The sequence below is a fragment of the Trematomus bernacchii genome, unplaced genomic scaffold (assembly GCF_902827165.1).
Source record: "Trematomus bernacchii unplaced genomic scaffold, fTreBer1.1, whole genome shotgun sequence".
In the NCBI taxonomy this organism is placed as follows: domain Eukaryota; kingdom Metazoa; phylum Chordata; class Actinopteri; order Perciformes; family Nototheniidae; genus Trematomus; species Trematomus bernacchii.
The window spans coordinates 3,279,022-3,298,749 of NW_022987727.1; the positions used below are offsets into that span (position 1 = coordinate 3,279,022).

At 41.2% G+C, this 19,728-nt stretch overlaps 1 protein-coding gene across 1 annotated transcript in view; it reads right to left on the reverse strand.

Moving 5' to 3' along the window:
• Nucleotides 1–1,466: 1,466 nt before the first annotated feature.
• Nucleotides 1,467–19,728, reverse strand: part of scn8aa (sodium channel, voltage gated, type VIII, alpha subunit a) — a 43,746-nt gene continuing 25,484 nt past the window's right edge. The window contains exons 18-27 of the mRNA XM_034145492.1: nucleotides 19,132–19,249; nucleotides 18,363–18,517; nucleotides 17,254–17,427; nucleotides 12,859–12,981; nucleotides 8,061–8,345; nucleotides 7,653–7,706; nucleotides 7,359–7,496; nucleotides 7,157–7,261; nucleotides 6,782–7,052; nucleotides 1,467–6,684 (exon numbers count right to left, since the gene is read on the reverse strand). Of these exons, the coding sequence (XP_034001383.1) occupies nucleotides 5,525–6,684; nucleotides 6,782–7,052; nucleotides 7,157–7,261; nucleotides 7,359–7,496; nucleotides 7,653–7,706; nucleotides 8,061–8,345; nucleotides 12,859–12,981; nucleotides 17,254–17,427; nucleotides 18,363–18,517; nucleotides 19,132–19,249 (2,583 nt within the window). The 3' untranslated portion in view covers nucleotides 1,467–5,524. The remainder of the gene's footprint in view (nucleotides 6,685–6,781; nucleotides 7,053–7,156; nucleotides 7,262–7,358; nucleotides 7,497–7,652; nucleotides 7,707–8,060; nucleotides 8,346–12,858; nucleotides 12,982–17,253; nucleotides 17,428–18,362; nucleotides 18,518–19,131; nucleotides 19,250–19,728) is intronic.

Below are 19,728 nucleotides of genomic sequence, written 5' to 3' on the forward strand. Positions count from 1 at the left end.
TGTTTAATATCGCGTATAACAAGCCAAAGGAAATACTGTGACACGTGTAATTGTTATATTTAGTCACGTTCACATCTACCCACAGAGAAACCACCACATGCTATGTGACAACATGCTTCAGAGGAACGGCGGGGGATGAGAGCAAGGCTAGCTGAGGGGGAGTGTAGGTGTGGCTGTCTAAGAATTAGGTCGAGCTGCTCCTCACACTAAAAACACATTTTATGGCTGTGTTTAGCTTCACGACAAACAGCGCTGTCATCTTATCATCCGACCCCAGACGAGGAGCCTCAGAGCCGGGCAGAGGATGTTCGCTGTTCCCGGCTCCAGCACCGAGGCGGACAGCTTCTCTGCAGCTACACCTGCTCCCGTCGGCTCTTTACCTCGTCGTTAACGAGCCTAACTTTGGGATGAAATGCCTTTTTTTGGTGGGATTTTTTGTATGCGCGTAGGAGCAGTCTCCTAGGGAGCCGGGCTAAAAGTGATGGAGGCACTGGTCCAAACTGGGAGGGTGCTGCTGACTCAGCCTCGACTGCTGCATTAATTTATCTGCACTGCAGTGCACCACCACCTCCCTTCGCCTTCTCTTTTCCTTACCTCCCCCCTCCCTTCCCGATTCTCTCTCTCCTCTCATCTCCTCTCCACCTCACTGCACTCTCACATCCTGGAGCATGGCAGTGACACGAGTTGGAGAGGGAGAGGGTCGATTGTCAATAAGGCGCATGTTCCCATTGCCAACATGTGTAGATGATAGATAACAGAGAGGGACATTTGAAAATATCATGCTAAAAATCCAGGGGGACGGAGGAAAGGCGGGGGAGGAGGGGAAGTCGAAAAGACTCCACGTGACTTGAGGGAAGGAAAGGAGCCAGGGAGACAGCATTTTGTAATGGGACCAAAGGGAAAGGGAGGAGAGAAAGGAAGGGTAGTCCATGGAGAATTTGCCATCAATTCAGGGTTTGGTGAAAACTCGATGCATAATTTACATTACAATTCCACCCACTCTCCACAAAGGGTTTCTTACCCTTCTCCCTGAGAAGCAATAACAGATCAATATTCCCCAACATCTCAGCCCTGATCTGGTGAGGTTTTGAGGTTACGAGGGCAATGAATGTAATATCATACCTCTAGGCTATTTACTTTATGGTGGACCACAAACAAGAGCATCACGGTACAGATGGACTGCATACAAATGGGGCTATAGTCCATCTTCTGCCTGTGAGTGGGATGTTAACACAGCGCTCTTAACAAATTCAATAAGTCCATTACACTTAAAAGGCTGCCTTTCACGACCCCGTTACCACAGCACCACTCAGCTCCCTTTCACAGGATGTTTTGTAATCCACTTGGGTCCTCATACATCACCACAAAAGTAAAATAATCTGCACAAAATGGTGACCATTACTTAAAGTGGACACAATGAATCTGAAAAAAGCCTGAAGGAAAATGGAAAACCAACACACGATTCATAACTGGAAGGCTGCTTTATTGGTAATAAAAAGGTTCGTGCTCAAATGAAGACAATCTTTCATATATTCTTACCATGAGTCCAAGTGGTTGTGCAACACACTATCATATAGTACTGTATATCCTCTTTTATCACGGTGTCAAATGATAACAACAGTTTGAAAAGCACTTTTTAATTTTTCAGCAAAAAAAAAAAAAACGCCCATAATAAACCATGCTAAAAAAGAATGAGTCCTATAGTCAAATATTGATACAAAAATAAATTTCAGATGGAAACAGAAACATTGAAGAAATAAAACGGAAATATAGAAGGCAAGCTGCTTTTTCACAAGCCAAGTGGGTGACACACATAGCACTAAGAACAGGACATTTAGCTGTTTTCTGTTAACATGACACACTGTTGAATATTAAGATGAAGTGGGTTGTCTCTGGATGATCCTCCGGCAGTAGTTCTGACTCGACATCCCTGATAAATGTTGTGCTCACCCCCAAACCTCCACCCTCCACAGTTTGGACCGTTTCTTTTTTTTTTCAGTGTGGAATTGACATCCAAATTCGCAGAAAAAGCAGAAAAAGGCACATGCCATTGAGTGGAACATTAGAAACAAACCATTCAACAAAATAAATGTGAGGATGAGAAGCAAGTACATGGTTGTATGCATGTTGACCTGTAATGGCACTGATGTGTGGGTATGGGAAAAGGCCCTGGGCGTAGGTACCGTCTCAGGGAGATCCCTGGTAACATTGGTTGGCAGTGAGGAGTCACCTGTGTGTGTTTTAGTGTCCGTGACTGTGGGTGTGTCCTGTATACTCAGTGAAAGGGAGAGATATGACAGGAAGTGAGAAATGTGCTGGTAACATTATCCTTTCATCATGATCAGGCTACAATCCATGGCAAGCAGCTCCAGTAACATCGCACATGAGCTATCCCCCAACATAGAAGGGTGCTGGAAACAACCAGTTTTTAGACATCCACTGAACGTGTTGCACATAAATCAAATGTGACAAACAGTGTTCTTCTGTTTTATGTATATACATATAGACATATATGTATACATGTATATATCTTTTGTATTATATAATATCTATATTTCATTCAATTTCCGTCAACAAAGTGAAAAGTGTCTCAAAAAATCCAAAAAGGTAACAAATGTGACAAAGGGCATAGCTGGAAGCCATTCTATATTATTGTTATTATTCATTTTTTGATTATTAGTAGTAACATTTTTTTTTATTCCATATTTACAAAAAACACAACAAAGCATGCCGATAAAATAAAAGAATATAATACAATATTTATAGTTTCTCTCAAAAAGTTTGTTCTTTTCAGCGATTGTGCCATTTACATCATAGCCTGCACTGTACATATATAGGTTTTTGTGTTTTATTTGTTGCCTTTTTTTGCTTGTTTTTTTTCTTGTTGTTTTTTTCAAGTGTGAACGTATCATTCTAAAACATTACATCCAAGATGAACGTGGATACATTGGATGACATTACTCACTTCTCGTGTGGTTCTCATTGGGAATGTATTTGGTTTCAGTGTGCAGCAGCCAAACTGATTTGGAGACCTCATATTGTAAACAGACTTCAGTTATTGTTACAGACAGGGGGTTCAGGTACAGGCAGTGTTAAACACACCAAATGGCATTAGTGGTGTGACAAAGGATGCCAGATGTATGTCCAGTCATCCAATTATAAATAGGACCATCACTCCTGTGTAGAAAATAAATGGCAGGAACACCTAAGTAGGCAGTTGTGTCTTGTCTACCACTTGACAAAGCCTCAGGTTTTATTTTTATGAAAAACACCCACAAGCTCATTATACAACATAGCCGCGTTGATGTGAGGCCTGCTGATGTTAAATCTTGGCAAGTGTTCACTTTACTACCTCCATCTCTGGCTAGTTGTTTTTGAAGCGGGTGATAGTACTTTAAAAGCCTGCAGGTATGTGAAAAGATGGTGCGAGCCTGGGTCCAACACCACACAGTGTTTAAGAGGTCCCACAAAAGCACAATGATACACTGACAAACATGGGACTTTCAGCACTCTGACTCAGACCAAACAATATTCACTTCTTCAGCTCTTCCATTTCTCTCTTGTCCTCATGGCAGTCAGTCTAAAACCCTGAAGGGAGGGGCTCTACTTATGTATTGGTCCAAGTTTGTGTTATTTATCACTCATCCACCTCCCTGAAATATCAGACAAATTCCATTTAATTCTACAGTCCAAACCACCTTCCATTCATGCTAGGCACGACAAGGCTTGTCCTTGTGACAATTCTCTGCTCACTCTGCTGTTTCAGATGGTCAGTGTCACTCGCACTGATCAAATCCTTTTTCTGAGAATGATTGCATCACAAGGACATCAGAGAAGGACTTCAAGGCTTTTTTTTTTTTATCTAAAGCTGGCAACTCAAATTGTCCGAAAAGCATTACCTAAAACATCCCTCACTGAAAAATTCTGATGTGGGTCCGACGGAGTACAAAATAGGAACTTGAAATGAAGGAAACAGTAAGATTACTGTCCAATGTATCTATCAAAATGTGTTTTTTAGTTTTCACTAGCCCAAACAAACCAACAAAAACAGTATCAAAAGGGAAAATAAAAAATAAAACCATATGTCTGTCCCTACTTCTGGAACTACAGCAGTAGAGGGAATACCTTTTGACACTTGAGCACCAGACCCTTTCTGGTGCCAGCTATGGATTCCTTGGCGTGACATTCACCTGCTCTCATTGCCGTAACAGGGACCACAGGTAAGTAGGAGAGTGACTGTATGATGGATGTAAGTAAACAAAGAGATGTTAGCCCCAGAGTTGGTTCAGGGAAACTGGCATGGCTCTCCAAATCTGTGCATCCTCATCGGGAGGATTATCTGCTCCCTCATATTCACACTTTCAACATTACTCAAATTCAGAGCAGCAAAAAAAACTATTTTCTAGTTTGTGTTGTTGGCTGATCTCACTGAGACTTTGCCTCTGAGTGCTTACATTCTTCATTCACCTGAACTGTTAATGAAGGGCTGAAGTCAATATCTATCACGTATTAAAGAGCAGGAATGTATGACTATCATTCCCCCAATATTTTATATCCCAAATCATAATTTGTAAGTTATAATCAATTCCCCAGTGGACATCCTTAAACTAAAGTCTAGCCACTGCAGTGGTCTGATCATTTGTGTCTTGTGGACTATGATTGCTCATGCATGATTCCTGATCAAAACATGCCTTTGTGCAAGTCATTTCTATGCATTGAACGAGCACAATAATTATTAATCATCTGGAACTCGGCCTGAGCAAGGCTCCTTCAGCTCAAGTCAAAACAATGACTAATGACCCCCTACCCAGTCAGTGTGAAAGCCCATGTAGAACATTTATTTTTCAATGTCAGTATAACAAACAGGAGATGAAAAGACGAGTGACATGGGGTTAATGTTTTTTTTTTTGCTGCTCAAATAATGTTAAGATGCAAGTTCACTCAGCACAAACAAACAAAAACAAAATCTTTGTCTACGGTTCTGGGTTTCCCCCACTCTCGCTAGTGTTTCCATCCTAATTTTCTAGGATGATTATTGTTTTCTTCTTGGTAAAGATGAGAAACACTGGTTTACAGAGCCTCCTTTAGACTGCTAACAACGTTCTAGTTGGATCTGTATGATCCAGTCCCGCAGCATTGGAGCGTTGCTGCGGGGGTCCACACTCAGGTGGTGGCAGGGAATTTGCAATTCTTCGATAATCTAGCAGAGATATCTGTGCCGTGGCAGTTGGTCCCAAAAGGTGAGTGTGATCGGCCAGCACACTGCGAGTCATTTTGTGTTTGTTGCTCATTTCTATGAACTTGGTCACTATGCAGCAAAGTTTTGTGGTAAACTGATTGTGTTTGGTTCAGCTGTCTATGACGACATAAGAAACCACATTGCCTCGGCAGTATTCAGTCTGTAAACATTTTTTTTATATGTTTTTTTTTCTTACTAGCAAATGATCCCTTTTTCTACATTTGTTGAGTTTGGGCTCAGAATCTCGTCTTGGTGTGTTTAATGGACTTTGAGAGTCACTGAACCCTAACACTTAGATTCCCACTCATCTTTTTGGTTTTTGTCCTTCTCTTTTCTGGCCCACTCCTCCTTGTTTTCGTCCTGCTTCTCCTTGTCAGGTTTGGTCACGCTGTCGTAGGAAGGCAAAGAGGCTGTAGATGGTGTGCTCTCCTTCTTCTCTTGGTTGGTCCCTCCATTCTCATACTTATTGTTAGAAAAAGTACGGCGCTTGAAGATGATACCTCGCCGGATGAGGTGGATGCGGTAGGCATTCTGGATAATTCTGGCAGAGACATCCTCCTGTTTGCGGCGAAGCGTGGTGGTGATGGGTTCATACGACACCTTCGAGGGGTTGGCTGCCACAAAACGCTCCTCCATCTGTTGCCTCAGCATGTCCAACTCACCACTGTCACCCAGCACTCGCTTTGTGAAGGCAAACAGGATGTCCAGGCAGTGAATGCGATCGCCACTCACCATGGGCAGGTCCATGGCAATTAGTTCTATAGCGTTGGGCTTTGGCACACGAAGTGGGTGCTCAAGTGTGTCGGCAAAGTCAGCCAGCTTGGCAAAAGTAATAAATTGCGAGGCAGTGGGGTCAAACTTCTCCCAGATCTCGTAGAAGGTCTCAAAGTCGTCTTCACTGAGCGGATCAGCACTTTCCTCTGTGGCTACGCTGAAGTTCTCCAGGATGATGGCAATGTACATGTTGACCACAATCAGGAAAGAAATGATGATATACATTACAAAAAAGAAGATTCCCACTGAGGGGTTTCCACAGTCGCCCTTCACGGATGTACCAGGGTTCTCCAAAAGTGGATCACAGTCTGGTGGGTAGTTGAGGATCGGCAGCAGCAGTCCGTCCCATCCAGCTGACGTGGTGATCATGAACAGAATGATCATACTGTTGCCAAAAGTCTCAAAGTTGTACAAGTCATCAACTCCCGCTCCGTGTCTTACGTAGCCAAAGTTGGACATTCCGAAGATGGAGAAGATGAACATGACCAGGAAAAGCAGTAGGCCAATGTTGAACAGGGCCGGCAGTGACATCATCAGAGCAAACAGCAAAGTTCGAATACCCTTAGCACTTTTGATCAGACGGAGGATACGGCCGATACGGGCCAACCTGATCACCCTGAACAGGGTCGGTGACACAAAATACTTCTCAATGATATCAGCCAGGAACATACCTGGGAGAAAAGAAGAGGGAAATAGATGACCATGAGAATGCAACAGACTCTCAATCTACTTATGAATTGCTTTGCGTCTTCCATCTTCCTTACTCACCAACAATAGACAGGATGACAACCACCACGTCGAAGATATTCCAGCCATTGGTGAAGTAATAGTGGCGAAGGGCAAACAGCTTTAGCAGGAACTCCGTGGTGAAGACGAAAATAAAGATGAAGTTGACCCAGTAGAGGACATTCTCTGTTTCATCTGACTGATCGTCAGTTTCCACCATCATGGTGACCATGTTGAGGCAGATGAGGATCATGATGGAGATGTCAAAGACTTGCTGTGTCACAAAGTCAAACACCATGCCTTGGACCGGGTTCTACAAGCACATAGGACACAAAGAGGGATGAAGTGAAATGAACTGCATCATCATTGAGTAATCTGATCACAAAAGGAATAACCCAGAGGAAAACCCTTACTTACCTGTGGTCGAGGAATAGGTTTCTGTGGCTTTTTGGACCCAAGTTTTTTCATGGCATTGTAATATTTCTTCTGTTCTTCTGTCATGAATATATCCTGGCCTCCAAAGTAAAGGGATAAAAAAAGGTTTTGTTATAATCACATTCATGACACTTTAACGGAAACTCCTAAAGCAAAAATGGTGTTAAAACAGAACGGGTCTTATCTTTTTCTTCTGCTGGTTGAAGTTGTCAATGATCACACCAATGAAGAGGTTCAGGGTGAAGAAGGAGCCAAAAATGATGAAAACGACAAAGTAGATGTACATGTAGATGTTGACTTCATAGCTGGGCTGGTCTTCCACCTTGGAAGGAGGCACAATGTTATTCAATTCCTTGAGTCAATGAGAAGCCTGATTTGATCAGCAAAAATGTCAAACACTTCCTTAAAGTTTGTTAAAGGTATGGCATACAGAGAGAGAAATATGCATTAATATTTATTGAAAAAGCAATGAACATACATTTCTCGAATCCACAGCCGCGTACATAATGTCCATCCAACCTTTGAATGTGGCCTTTCAAAAGAGATACAGGAATAAATATATATGTAGAAACCCAATATTGTATTTTGTAATAAAAAAAACTCAAACCGAAACTGATGGCTGTCCTGCGGAACAGCTTGTGCATGAAAAGAAACAAGTAGATGAAGAAAACGGGCATGGAGAAATAACAAACACACAATACAAAATGAACAACGACAGAACGCCTCAGAGTACTGTTAACGCAAACTGAACTTAAAGTAACAACAGATTCAGGCGAAGAGAAAGAAAAGACAGAAAAATGCATAGGAACATTTGAAAAAGAAAGTGTGTTAGCATGAAATAAGAAATGGGGTAAGAGAGAGAAGCCAGGAGGAGTGACACTCTCACCACTTGCAGCAGGGCGAGGTATCCGGCGCCCACATTGTCAAAGTTGATCTTGACATTCCTCCACCTGACCTCGGTAAAGTTTTGACTAATGAGGGCCTCACACTGGGTCTTGTTGTTGACCACGTCGACAGAAAAGTACTCCTCAGCTGTATGATTCCAACAGTAGTAGTACTTGCCCGCAAACAAGTTGACCCCCATGATACTGAAAATCAGCCAAAAGATCAGGCAAACCAGCAACACATTCATAATGGAAGGGATGGCACCCACCAAGGCGTTGACTACCACCTAGACGAGAGCAGGGAAGACAGGAAATGACATGAGAACCAGGAATCAAACGCATCTCTTTCAACCCCTCCGACAAGACACTACATACTGTTATGGCGTTACACTGAGTACTTAAAGCTGTTCAACCCTTTGTTAAAGGTGATGTTAGGAGTAGCATTTTCAAATCTATTAGGATTTAATGTAGTTGAAAATAAGCACTGCACAGCACTGTGATATACATACTGACGTGGGGAATAAAGGGAGGGAGCTGTATCAGTCCCTTTCTAATTAGAGCAGCACTGATGTGACTCTGGGATGCTCTTTGATCTGTCGAAGCATGCGGCTAGAAGTGCTTAAGGGATACTCAAGCACACACATACACACACTTAAACTTCCACCAAGGAAAATTATGATTTAAAAAAGCTTTAAGAATGTTTATGATGTCAAATGTACAGCCTGTAGACTTTGTATGTAAAACATAATAATTTGGGAGCAGCCACAACTCAGAAAACTGTCTTATGTTTCTGGATGGTAGAATAGTAGTATTATATTGCAAGACATGTCATTGATATGTAGTGTGCTGTGTTTTATACTAAAGAGTATTGTAGCACATTTGCATGACAGTTGCTTAAAATACTTTATAAAAAACAGACATATATTGAGTTAATGTTATGTTAATTATAATAGCAACTTACAGTTCACATATTTTATCCTAGTATTTTTTTGAATAAATATACACATATACATAAAGCCTACACTCAGGTATATACATACCCAAGTTAAATGCTTCTTTATAATTTGTCTTTGACTGAATAACATGAAATAATTATGAGAGCAGATGATAGTGATAACTACAATTTATAATATTTGGAGGACATATGTGTGGATGTTTCTACAAATTGACTTTGTAAAGCCTAAATGTCATAAATAAATGAATCACAAGGGTTTGCCATACCATTATGTAGTGTCCATTTTTACCACCCCAACCTTAGACATTCAATACTGAATTCGTACTGATTGTTTACAATAACTAAATCAAACAATATATTAACACTATAGCAGTAAAATAAAAATAAATTGAAGTATAATAATTACCACCACCATCCCAAGAGCTATACTTTAGCAATCCAATCCAATGATTTACCGTAGATTTATCATAGCTATTAAACAGCTCAGCACACATTGAGCCGCTCACTACCAGTGCTAGGCAGGCCAATCAGCAGCTCTCAGGCAGACAGCTGAGCATGCATGTCTTTGACAGACTCGTTTTATGGAGCCATATTCCCTCCTCATCAGGGAGGGAGGGAGGAGCTGCAGAGCACGATTCTCTCAGTGTGTGCACAACCTTCACAGGCTGACTCGTGATGACAGTGATTCTTAAATTTGTGCTGTACAGCGTGCACACTGTAAAATATTGTGTCTGATGCAAAATGCTAAAAGAAAGTGGTTTTAGAATCATGTTCCAAATACAATTAGAGGCCTAAAAATCACTTTTTCCTTCGCAATGCACTCGCTGAGAGAATGACTCTTTGCTCGATCTGAGATCAAATTGAACCGCTTTCAAAAACTTTGTGTTTAAAAAAAAAAGAATTAGGCCATGCTGTGTGGAAAGCATTCTCAGAAAGAGGGAAAATGGCTTTCAAAAATGCAAAATGTGCATCGGCAGTTATAGTACATGCGTGTTACATGGCATTGTGCAATCTCAAAACCCGCTCAAATCAATAAATCAATAAATCGAGAAATGTGTGGATAGAGAGATAGCTGCTACATATATTAATGTTAAAGCTTTGCTTGCTTTTGCATCTGACGAGCCATTTTAATGTTTACATGGTTCGAATGACAAATATCCAAAGGACAATATGGCTGTGAGTTTATATTACATGTCACTTGTTAGACGCTTTTATCCAAAGTGACTTACATACTCAATACTGCGGACAATCCCCCACAGGAGCAATTTGGGGTGAAGTGTCTTGCCCAGGGACACAACGACATGCTGACTGCAGTGGGGTTTGAACCTGTGCTCCCTTGATCCGAACACCACGCTCTACCCACTGCGCCACACGCCTCCTATATAATATGTGTTGGCCACAAGCCATTAAAGTGATTGGGCTTTACAGGTTTTATATAAAGGCCCCATGACGACTTGTGCATTTAATTGCTGGCAAAGATAAAACTATCAAAATCCTTTCAAAAGTAGTTTGGAGTAACTTTAACGTCAGGAGGATTTATTGACAGTGGGGTAAAGATGGCTAGAGATATTGTCATTCCTGTACAATGCATTTACAGATTACAAAGCAGCATCAAGAGAAAGAGGGAGCAAAGTACATAGCCAGAACAGCCTATAATCATTGCATGTTAAGCAGTGCAATGTGTGCAGTCGAAGCTGCACCGCTCACTGTTGAGTTGCTTCTGCGATGCGCCGTGCCGTAATACTCAACCAGCGGGATATAAAAGTTCTCATCGTTCTAACTCTCCAGAATCTCTTTCTTACGGTGTCATCTCTCCATTCATGTACTTCCCTATTCATTTGAGTATTGGTTTGACCTTCAATTTTCCTTTTTCAAACAAAATGGTAACTCAATTGATGAACATTTACATCATAGTGAAAACTTGATACAGCAGGATCAAAGTCCTTGGTTTGTTCCCCTTGGTGTGACTGGGCCACCCTCACCTCTCTGCCCACATGCACCCAGTGACTTGGGTCATTTATATGGGCACTGGCATTGGCAATATTTCCACCCCAAAAATGACAAAAATAATTAGGAGGTCTATTTCCCATCCCAGAATTAATAATTAAACCTATAAAATGTAAAAGAAAACATTAATGACAGCATCCATAAAGCCTATCCAGGGCCTAAACGAATTGATGTCTGCTCATGTGCAACGGCAACACATTTTAGTCGCTGGATGAATGAGATTAATAAAAAATGTAAGATAGATCCACCCACTATAATACTGCAGGCCTTCTCCTCCTGCTAGTCTGTCATTTTTGGGACGTTATAAAAAGGGGCGACACATTGTCTGTCTAGGGTTGAGAGTGTTGTCCGAACGCTGTAATGCTACTCAAGCTATCAACCCAGAACTCAAAGTCAGAGTTATACTGGGCCCCTTGTTGCCTCCCAGTTTCACTTCCTGTGGGAGAGGAAGGCAACAGGTATGTGGTGCCATGACATGACAGCAGTAATGCCTTGTGTGAAATGGTAGCCTAGCATATTTGCTAAGCTTCTGCCTGCGTTCCAGAGGGAAGGCACAATATGTTATTATAAATTAACTATTTAATAAAGACAATGTTTACAAAAATGTACTGTTCTGCCACCAGAATGGACTGTTAGCAGACCCGTCGGTCAGATGGTACGACCCAAAGTGCTGACGCTAGCAGAAGCTTAACAAATATTTTCCTCCCAAAGCCACAACACTGAGTGTGTGCTTTCTCTCTCAGTCCCTGATGCAAGAAGGATCCTGGACAAGCAGGAGAGTGTGGTGACCCTCCAGCAGTCCTGCCCAGCTGATCCGGGGTGAGGTGAAGTGAGTAGTGGAGGGATTAGAGGGTGTGGAAGAGGTGGGGGGGAGAGTGGGGTGGGGTAGATGCTGAACATGTCAGGCTACGGTGAAGAGGAAAAGATCAAACTAGAAGAAAAAAGTAACCAGTCCTTTAGTAGTGAGTAGTAAGAGAGTAAGATCAGGAGTGTTAGAAAGATAGAGGGGGAACTACAGGTGACAACAACCAGGTGCAACCCATCGCTACCACCAGTCATAGACACCCGATCAGATGTTTTAGGAAGGGAAGGCTGAAACAACCAGAGGTACATCTGCTCTGTAAACTCTGAGCGGTTGTTTGGTAGCCGCCCTGCATGCAGTTTTGGTGTGACAGGCTGGGCAGAGGTTTTGGGGTCCTACAACTTCCTGGTTCCTGCTGGTTGTTCTCTATGCCAGATGCATTGTGGGATGGTGTGAGCTGGGGAGGGCAGGTAGGGAGGCCGGGAGGGAAGGAGGGGGTTATGGGAGCATGGGTGAAGGTGGGGGGTTCTAAATTGAAAGCAGTGGTTGAGAATCAGGCCGATGAAGAGCTAAATGTTGACTTGATGGTCTATGAAATGGCATGTAGGTTTGCTTTGATCAATTTTGCATTCCCTTTGGCCAATCAAAAAGAAACAAAGTCATCAAAATATCTAGATTACTTATGTGATGAGGCAGCTTTGTGAAAAAAATATTTATGTTGCTTTTTGGGTAATTTGTTTTGTTTTTTAAGAAATTCAATTGAAATGCATGTTGTTCTGCTGACAATACAACTTTACGGTTACTTTACTCTCCCAGCTGCATCATGACTTGTTCTTTCGCTCTAACAAAGGCATGGTACAGGATTGCGCATGAAAAGGTGGCTTCTTAGCTTTCATTTCCTGGTTTTAAAAACAAATCCCCCAAATGTTTTGGAGTTTTTTGTCCTCATAGTTTTTAGTTTTTAGTTCAGTTCTAGCATGCTTTAAACTGTTGAATGGGCATGCGAAAGGATCAGCTGCTTAGCTTTGGATCTTACCCTCATCCCTTCAAAACGTGACAAGGCTCTGAGGGGTCTCAAGGCCCTTAGTGTCCTGAGTGATTTAATGGGCCCTAGATCGGAGTAGCCCAGCGCATTAGCTACAAGGCTGACTATAGACACCTACACAAAAACAGAGAAGCAAAAGAGGTTCCAAACTGTTAGAAGTGAGAATATTCACTAGGGAAGAGAGACGGCCCTGGCATAGGCGGAGAGTTGCTTTACATACACACATAAATCTATCCATGTATATACATGTATAATATTGCATTTATACATGTATATACACTGAGAGAGAAGGTCAAGGTTTAGTAAAGGACTTATGTGCGTAGTATTTTTAGTAGCAGTGCACCATAGGGATTGTTTGTCTGTTATTTTGGGGCAGTAGACGAGATGTGAAAAGTCCTTTGTACCTGCAAAGAAATGTGAGGTTGAGAGAGAAAGAGAGAAGATAGAGACAAATAGAGGATAAATTAGGCAGAACAGAGTGCTACACGATTTAGTAGAGATACAAGCGAAGGGAAAGGGAGAGCAGAAGAACAGGAGTGGGGGAGGGAGGGAAGGAGAGAGGTTACCCCGTAGAAGCTGACAAAAACCCAACAGAGAGAGCCTTACCCTTGCCCCTCTAACATTGTCTCTCCATGTCGCTCTTGGGCTGAGGCATAAAATCCCATATAATTTAAGACAGACAAACTAATGGGACCTAAGAGAAAGAATACAAGTAAACATGTACAAGTGTGTCATTTTGCCATTAAATCAAATTGTCACACAGCATTTAGAGTCAAATAGGAGAGCCACAGTCACATGAACCACGCACAAGAAACAGGGATGGAGGTTAAGGGCAGACTGGATATAGTTATTAGCACTGGATGGCACTGGAAAGACAAAAATACACAGTCGAGTTACACCCAGTTAACGGTTAACAATAACAGCACATAACCTCAAAGAAACTGGTGCGGCCCCTCTCACGTCCGGCAGCAGCCAAAGAACCAGTCATAGAGTTTTAGTATTAGTTAGACGCACTAACTAAAGCTTCATATAACACTATTCAAAGGAACATAGTAGATGTACAGAACTAAACACATGTAAAATAAGAAATTATGGTTGGACATTTATTCATCCCTTTCAGCTTATTAGACATACAGTAATGTTTTGGGTTCAAATGGTAATATGAGCAATGGGGATTGCGGACAATAATCTTCCCTAATGGTTCTTAAGGGGTATGAGAAGTGCAGGAAAGTAATGATGAAGTCACCTCAAGTGTGCTAAGAAGGCCCTGTTCCAGGCTGCTGGCTGCGCAGGGTGGCTTTGTAATGAAGGATTCTTTGGCTGAATGCAGATTATTCTAGATGCAAAACGCAAGAGTAGGTAGCTATATCAGAACTAGGCCAAATACAGACAAATAGTTTAGTTCAAGAGTTAGAACATGATTTAAGGCTCTTTTTAAAAAAAAAATGCAATCCGGGTCTGGATGCTGGAGGGACGGAAACAGGGGAAGTACCAGTTCCTCACAAATAAGGGAAAATATCAACAGTGAACAAATGTGAAAAGCACCTCCCACCAGCATCAACCGGTCAAACTCACCGCAAGAAGTACACAACATCCAAAGCTTACCAAAGTCACGGAGGGAGGTTTGTAACGGGCAAAATCTTCATTTTGACTGATGCCATTATCAACATGGATCTGGCTCTAACTTTTAACCAACTAATCGTGGATGGTGGGAACAGCAGAAAGGGTGGCAGCATGGATTCAGACTCCTCACTGTGCATGGGCATGTTGGGCCATGATCAAACATCAGAAAGGGCCTTTATTTAGATTCTCTATGGCACCAGGGAAATATTTAAATCATTACTATTTACATAAATTAACAGCTGTTCTGGTTGGGGAGACAGTAAAATAAAGATTTTGCCTTGATCTACACTACAGTGTTTGGGGTAATTGTCACCTTCAGCCTGACCCCTTGGAGAGCCCCCTTTTGGGGCGCCTGGCCTCTGGCCCCCTGCTGGGCCAGCTGTAGGGAAGCGACCTCAGAACCTCAACGTCCTTCTCACAGAGCTCTGCAAGGCAAGGCCAATGACATCTGGGGCTGTGATCCCATGATGACGACAGCACAAACCAAACAGAAATAAAACCAAACTAAAAAGAAAAAAGGGAAAAACACAACAAAACAATGATAATAATCTGAGTAAAAAGAAAAATGAATGGAGTATGACAGCTATCATCCTCACATCCACACAAAACACCATGAACACTATTAAACAATACTTACTAACCCTAGCTGCGTCATCACTTCAAACAGCTAATATGAAATGCTTATGGGTTATTCCCTCTACAATATGAATACTTGTTTGTACAATGTGAGGTAATTATTAAATATATAATCATTTTCCTTTTAAATAGCAGATGTTGTGCTTACATAGCTATGCCTTAAAGTTTGTTTTTAATAAACTCATCTTTAAAAAAAAATTAACTTTAACATTACATTATAAAAACATAACAATATACAAAACATTCTTATAAAGAAATCAGGAAGGCTAATCAGATGGGCAACAGAAAGATGCAGTAACACAAGGGAAATGAGGAGAAACACACTCACACAAAGAGTGGGGCGCATACACACTGAGAGAAAGAAACAGGCCGGTCTAATGATGGTGCCCCCCCTTTCTGAGTCCATGGCAATGGTTTCACCCAACAACACACGAGGCACAATCAGGCCACAACACAACCCAGACTCAACAAGTCGCTCTTTTTTTTTTTGGAGGGGGAGCGCTAGTGAAGACCAAACTTACCGCTGGGCGCCTGTCACCCACCATCATTACATCTCAGCACAATATCACCACATTCCTGAGGTTACCATTTCAAGAGGGAACGAGAGGAGGAGGGGGAGGAGGGGAAGGAGGGATGCCACTCTCTGTGACATGTTCACAACTTGGGGAACGTGGCGTCCCGCACCGTCCCAAGTGTTGGGCTTCACAACACACCTACAGGGAGGGAGGCTACAATGGCAACAACCAGAATCAGTACAATGTGGTATGATAAACTCTATGTGTGCTGTTACCTTTAAAATATGGTTTAAAAATAGCTGTACACGGAATCTTTTGGAAGTGTCTTAATATAATTATGTGTCATTTTGAGTAATTGTATATTGTTTATGGCATATCATTAATGTATGTTTGTTGCAAGAGATCTGAGATAAAGGAGCTGTTAATGATTCAACATGGCAACCTTTAGCCATTGATAGGAGTCCATTCACGGGTATTGGCTGGACACTGCAGAAAGGTGGTTAGTTCAAGGAGAAAGTCAGAAATCAGGGGAATTCTTATTCTATCCAAATGCTGCCACTCAATGCAGATTACTCCTTTATTCAGCTTTTATAAAAAAAATCAAATGTGTAACCCTTCTATCTATGAAAATGGTTCCCTCATGTCTTCCCCACATTGAATCCTCACTGAAATCGCTCACAGTTTAAGGTCATGTCGTGTTTATAGTAAACAAGACTAAACCTGGTAATATATATAACTACCAAAGAATAGATTCAAGAAATTCCCCTGTTTCGGTCTTTCAATCTTGACTGACACAAGGAGCAGAGAAGTACACAGAGAGAGAGAGGACAAAGGCAAATATCAAACATCGTACAGGTTTAGAGACACAGGCGAAGACACATTTACATAGACACATCTTTGGCACGTCCCATTGCTCTGAGCATGACTTGAATATAAACAATGAGCGTAGTTATTGGTTTGCTGATTCTAATAGGTGTTAGCATTCATGCTTAAATAGCGTGTTGATCAAATGTTACCAATTTCTACTAAATCTGCCTAAAAACAGTAAAACTGGTGTCTGCACCACCAAGGTAAATAGACGACACAGATTGTTGCTTGTGGCGCACCAGAGAAAGTGCTTTAATTCACAAGCAAACCATTGTTGTACATACTCAAGCATCTCAGAGTGATACACCAAGAAAGAAAAACAGGGAGTTTGCTTGATGGAAATGTAAAAGGTGATTTGGGCATGTGTGCACTGTAAATGGACAGACTGCAGAAGAGTCTTGCAAAACACTGACCTAATAGCAAGAATAAATCAAAATATAGAGAGAATGTATTGTAGACAACATGCCCCACTCACCTAATGCATGCCATTCAGCAGGTAATCATTTAATAAACTTACCAATTAAACCTAACCACACCCAACAGACAACAATAGGGCAACACTTTGAATTATAAAAACATCATGTATTATAATCCAATTGTTACAGCATAAATTAGCCTAAGCTCTGCTGCTTAATAGACTTTGTTTATCTTGTGTTGCTGTTGGACCAGGGCGTGGTTGAGGACCGAATAATTGTTTCTACTTTAGTCTACATCACAAGGTAAAGGAAACAAGAGCTGGACTTACATCCACAATGAAGAAGTCTAGCCAACACCAAGCATTGGTGAAATACTTGACAAAACCGTAGGCGACCCATTTCAACAACATCTCCAGGATGAAGATGTAGGTGAAAACCCTGTCAGCGTACTCCAAAATGATCCGAATGGTCTTCCTCTGCTCGATGTACACATCTTCAAAAGCCTGTGAAGAAACAGGTCCATGCATCAGCCATGACAAACGATTCAAAGGAAAAAACACTCCTAATGATTTATGATTCCACTAATGAAATTGTATTCACCACTACAGCCTGCTCATCGCTGATCAGTAACATTGATTTACTGGATACAAAATAAATCTGTTCTGTATGATATATTTAACTCCACAGCTGGTGTAGATTTGCAGCTCTTTTATTGTAGCATTTGACATGCGTGAGAACCCACTCCATCCCCAGAAATAAAACCCCTGTTTAATAAATGGTACAACCCATTAATCACAGGCGCTCCTGGCCCCTCCCCCAACCCAGCAGCACTGAGACAGAGAAACCAAACTGACCGCACCACCGATATACTACAGATACACACCTCTATTTTAAATTAATCATCTTCATTCAATCTTAATACAGTTTTGGTTTTCTCCTGTCAGTAAAATGTGTGTTTCGTTTGAATTTTAATATAATTTGTGCTGTCACAATTATCAGTATTACTGTCAGTAAGAGTTCAATAATTTATAATTGAACATTGGAAGCTTTCAATGTAGATATTACACCCCCCTCAAAAGAAATGTAATAAACAGTGAGCGGTTAGATGTGATAGAAATCCAGAAAATCCCATTATATTCTCAATCATTTATTCTAGTAATTTTAAGTCTGAACTTATATTATAAATTTACTCAGTTGGTCCAAATATGGAGAAAAGAAAATCTCATTTGACTTTGCAAGAAAATTAAACATTTCCATAAAATATACGTATATCATTAAGTATTTCTAACGTGGCTCTTTTAGCCACTTCTTTGTGTAGAACGCATTGCTTTTTAAAATAATATTTGTACCCGTTTCTTATCATTGACGCTCTTACATTTTTATAACTGTTTATGTTGCTTAATTTTTTAAGATATAGGCCTGTAGTAGGCCTCCTTACCAGGGCACCGCTACTGAGGAGGATCATGAAGATGATGACGGTCTCAAACCAGTTGTGCTCCACTATCAGGTAGCAGGTTTTTCTCAGGTACCACCACTTCTTCCACCAGCCCGTAGAAATGTCAACCACACAGCACTTAAACTTGGCCAAACAACCTGGGGGCACACAGAAGGAAAGACAACATTTGATAGTTAGATAAATTACAGCCCTATGTCTAGAATGTTGTCCAAATTCCAGTCTTTAAATGGATATTTGGGTTTTTGAGAACACCATTTTTTCTGCTTACTCAGAGTGGAAGTATTTTCTATACCTCTTCAAGCAGTTAAGTCTAATTTTTGTTTTGAAGGTTGAATAAGTGGCTTGGTTAATCAAACTTAGCTAAAATGTTTTGGTATCATATCCTAAGATTTCTATTATGCATCATATACATCTTCAATACTGAATTATTATCCAAAATGTTTTCTTGCCCCTACTGTATAAAAAATAAATAATATTCATGATTTTCGTAAACTAAACAAAAAAACCTAAGCTTTATCTATGAATAAAGAGATAAAATATGTAAAGTTCTATGTAGTTATGTATAAGAGTGTGTGTCATAAATAAATAGACGGACAGACTGATAAATAGATTGAGTCTTCATGGCTGAGTGACTCTTCATAATGAAACTGTCCTTCCCCCCCTATCACCCCCCTATCGTTCTCAATGAGCCCACGGGAGTGTCTGTGCTGTGGAGTGGAGGTAATGTGTGTCATGTGAGCACTGGTCTCACCATCTGTCCAACACGCGTCTGGATCCAAGTATTCCTCCACAGTTTCCACCACCACCTCTTCCACCACATCTGGCTTGATGTCGATGGTGCTGCCCTCCGAAGAACTGGTGTCATCCATCTGCAGAGACACAGACATGTGAGCACACATTTACACAGATCCAGACACATACAGAAACACTTGAACAACGTTTCAGTTTCAGGAATCTAAGCTAAACCGGTCTGGACACAACAGGAAATGTCCATTATATGTTATTTCCAAATTCTGTTTGCGGAGTTCTTAAAAGCGGAAACATCTTTGATTACTTTTTGATCTCAGAGGGGTTTTCCCATATTGAGATGGACAATAAAACAATCCTGAACATCATTTATCATCCACATGAACACTGAAATGGAATATCAAATGGCAGATCATCGCCTCTGAAACTCTTCTAAATGCAATTTTGTCAAAAGACAAAGTCATCAGATATCCATTTCATCCACATTGCATGCCTGCTCCAGCCACTCTAGATGAATTTATTGAATAATGGAGTTATGTTAGTTTCTGAACACTGCAGATAATTTAGCAACACTCATAGATGTATAGCCCTGAGAGCTTAC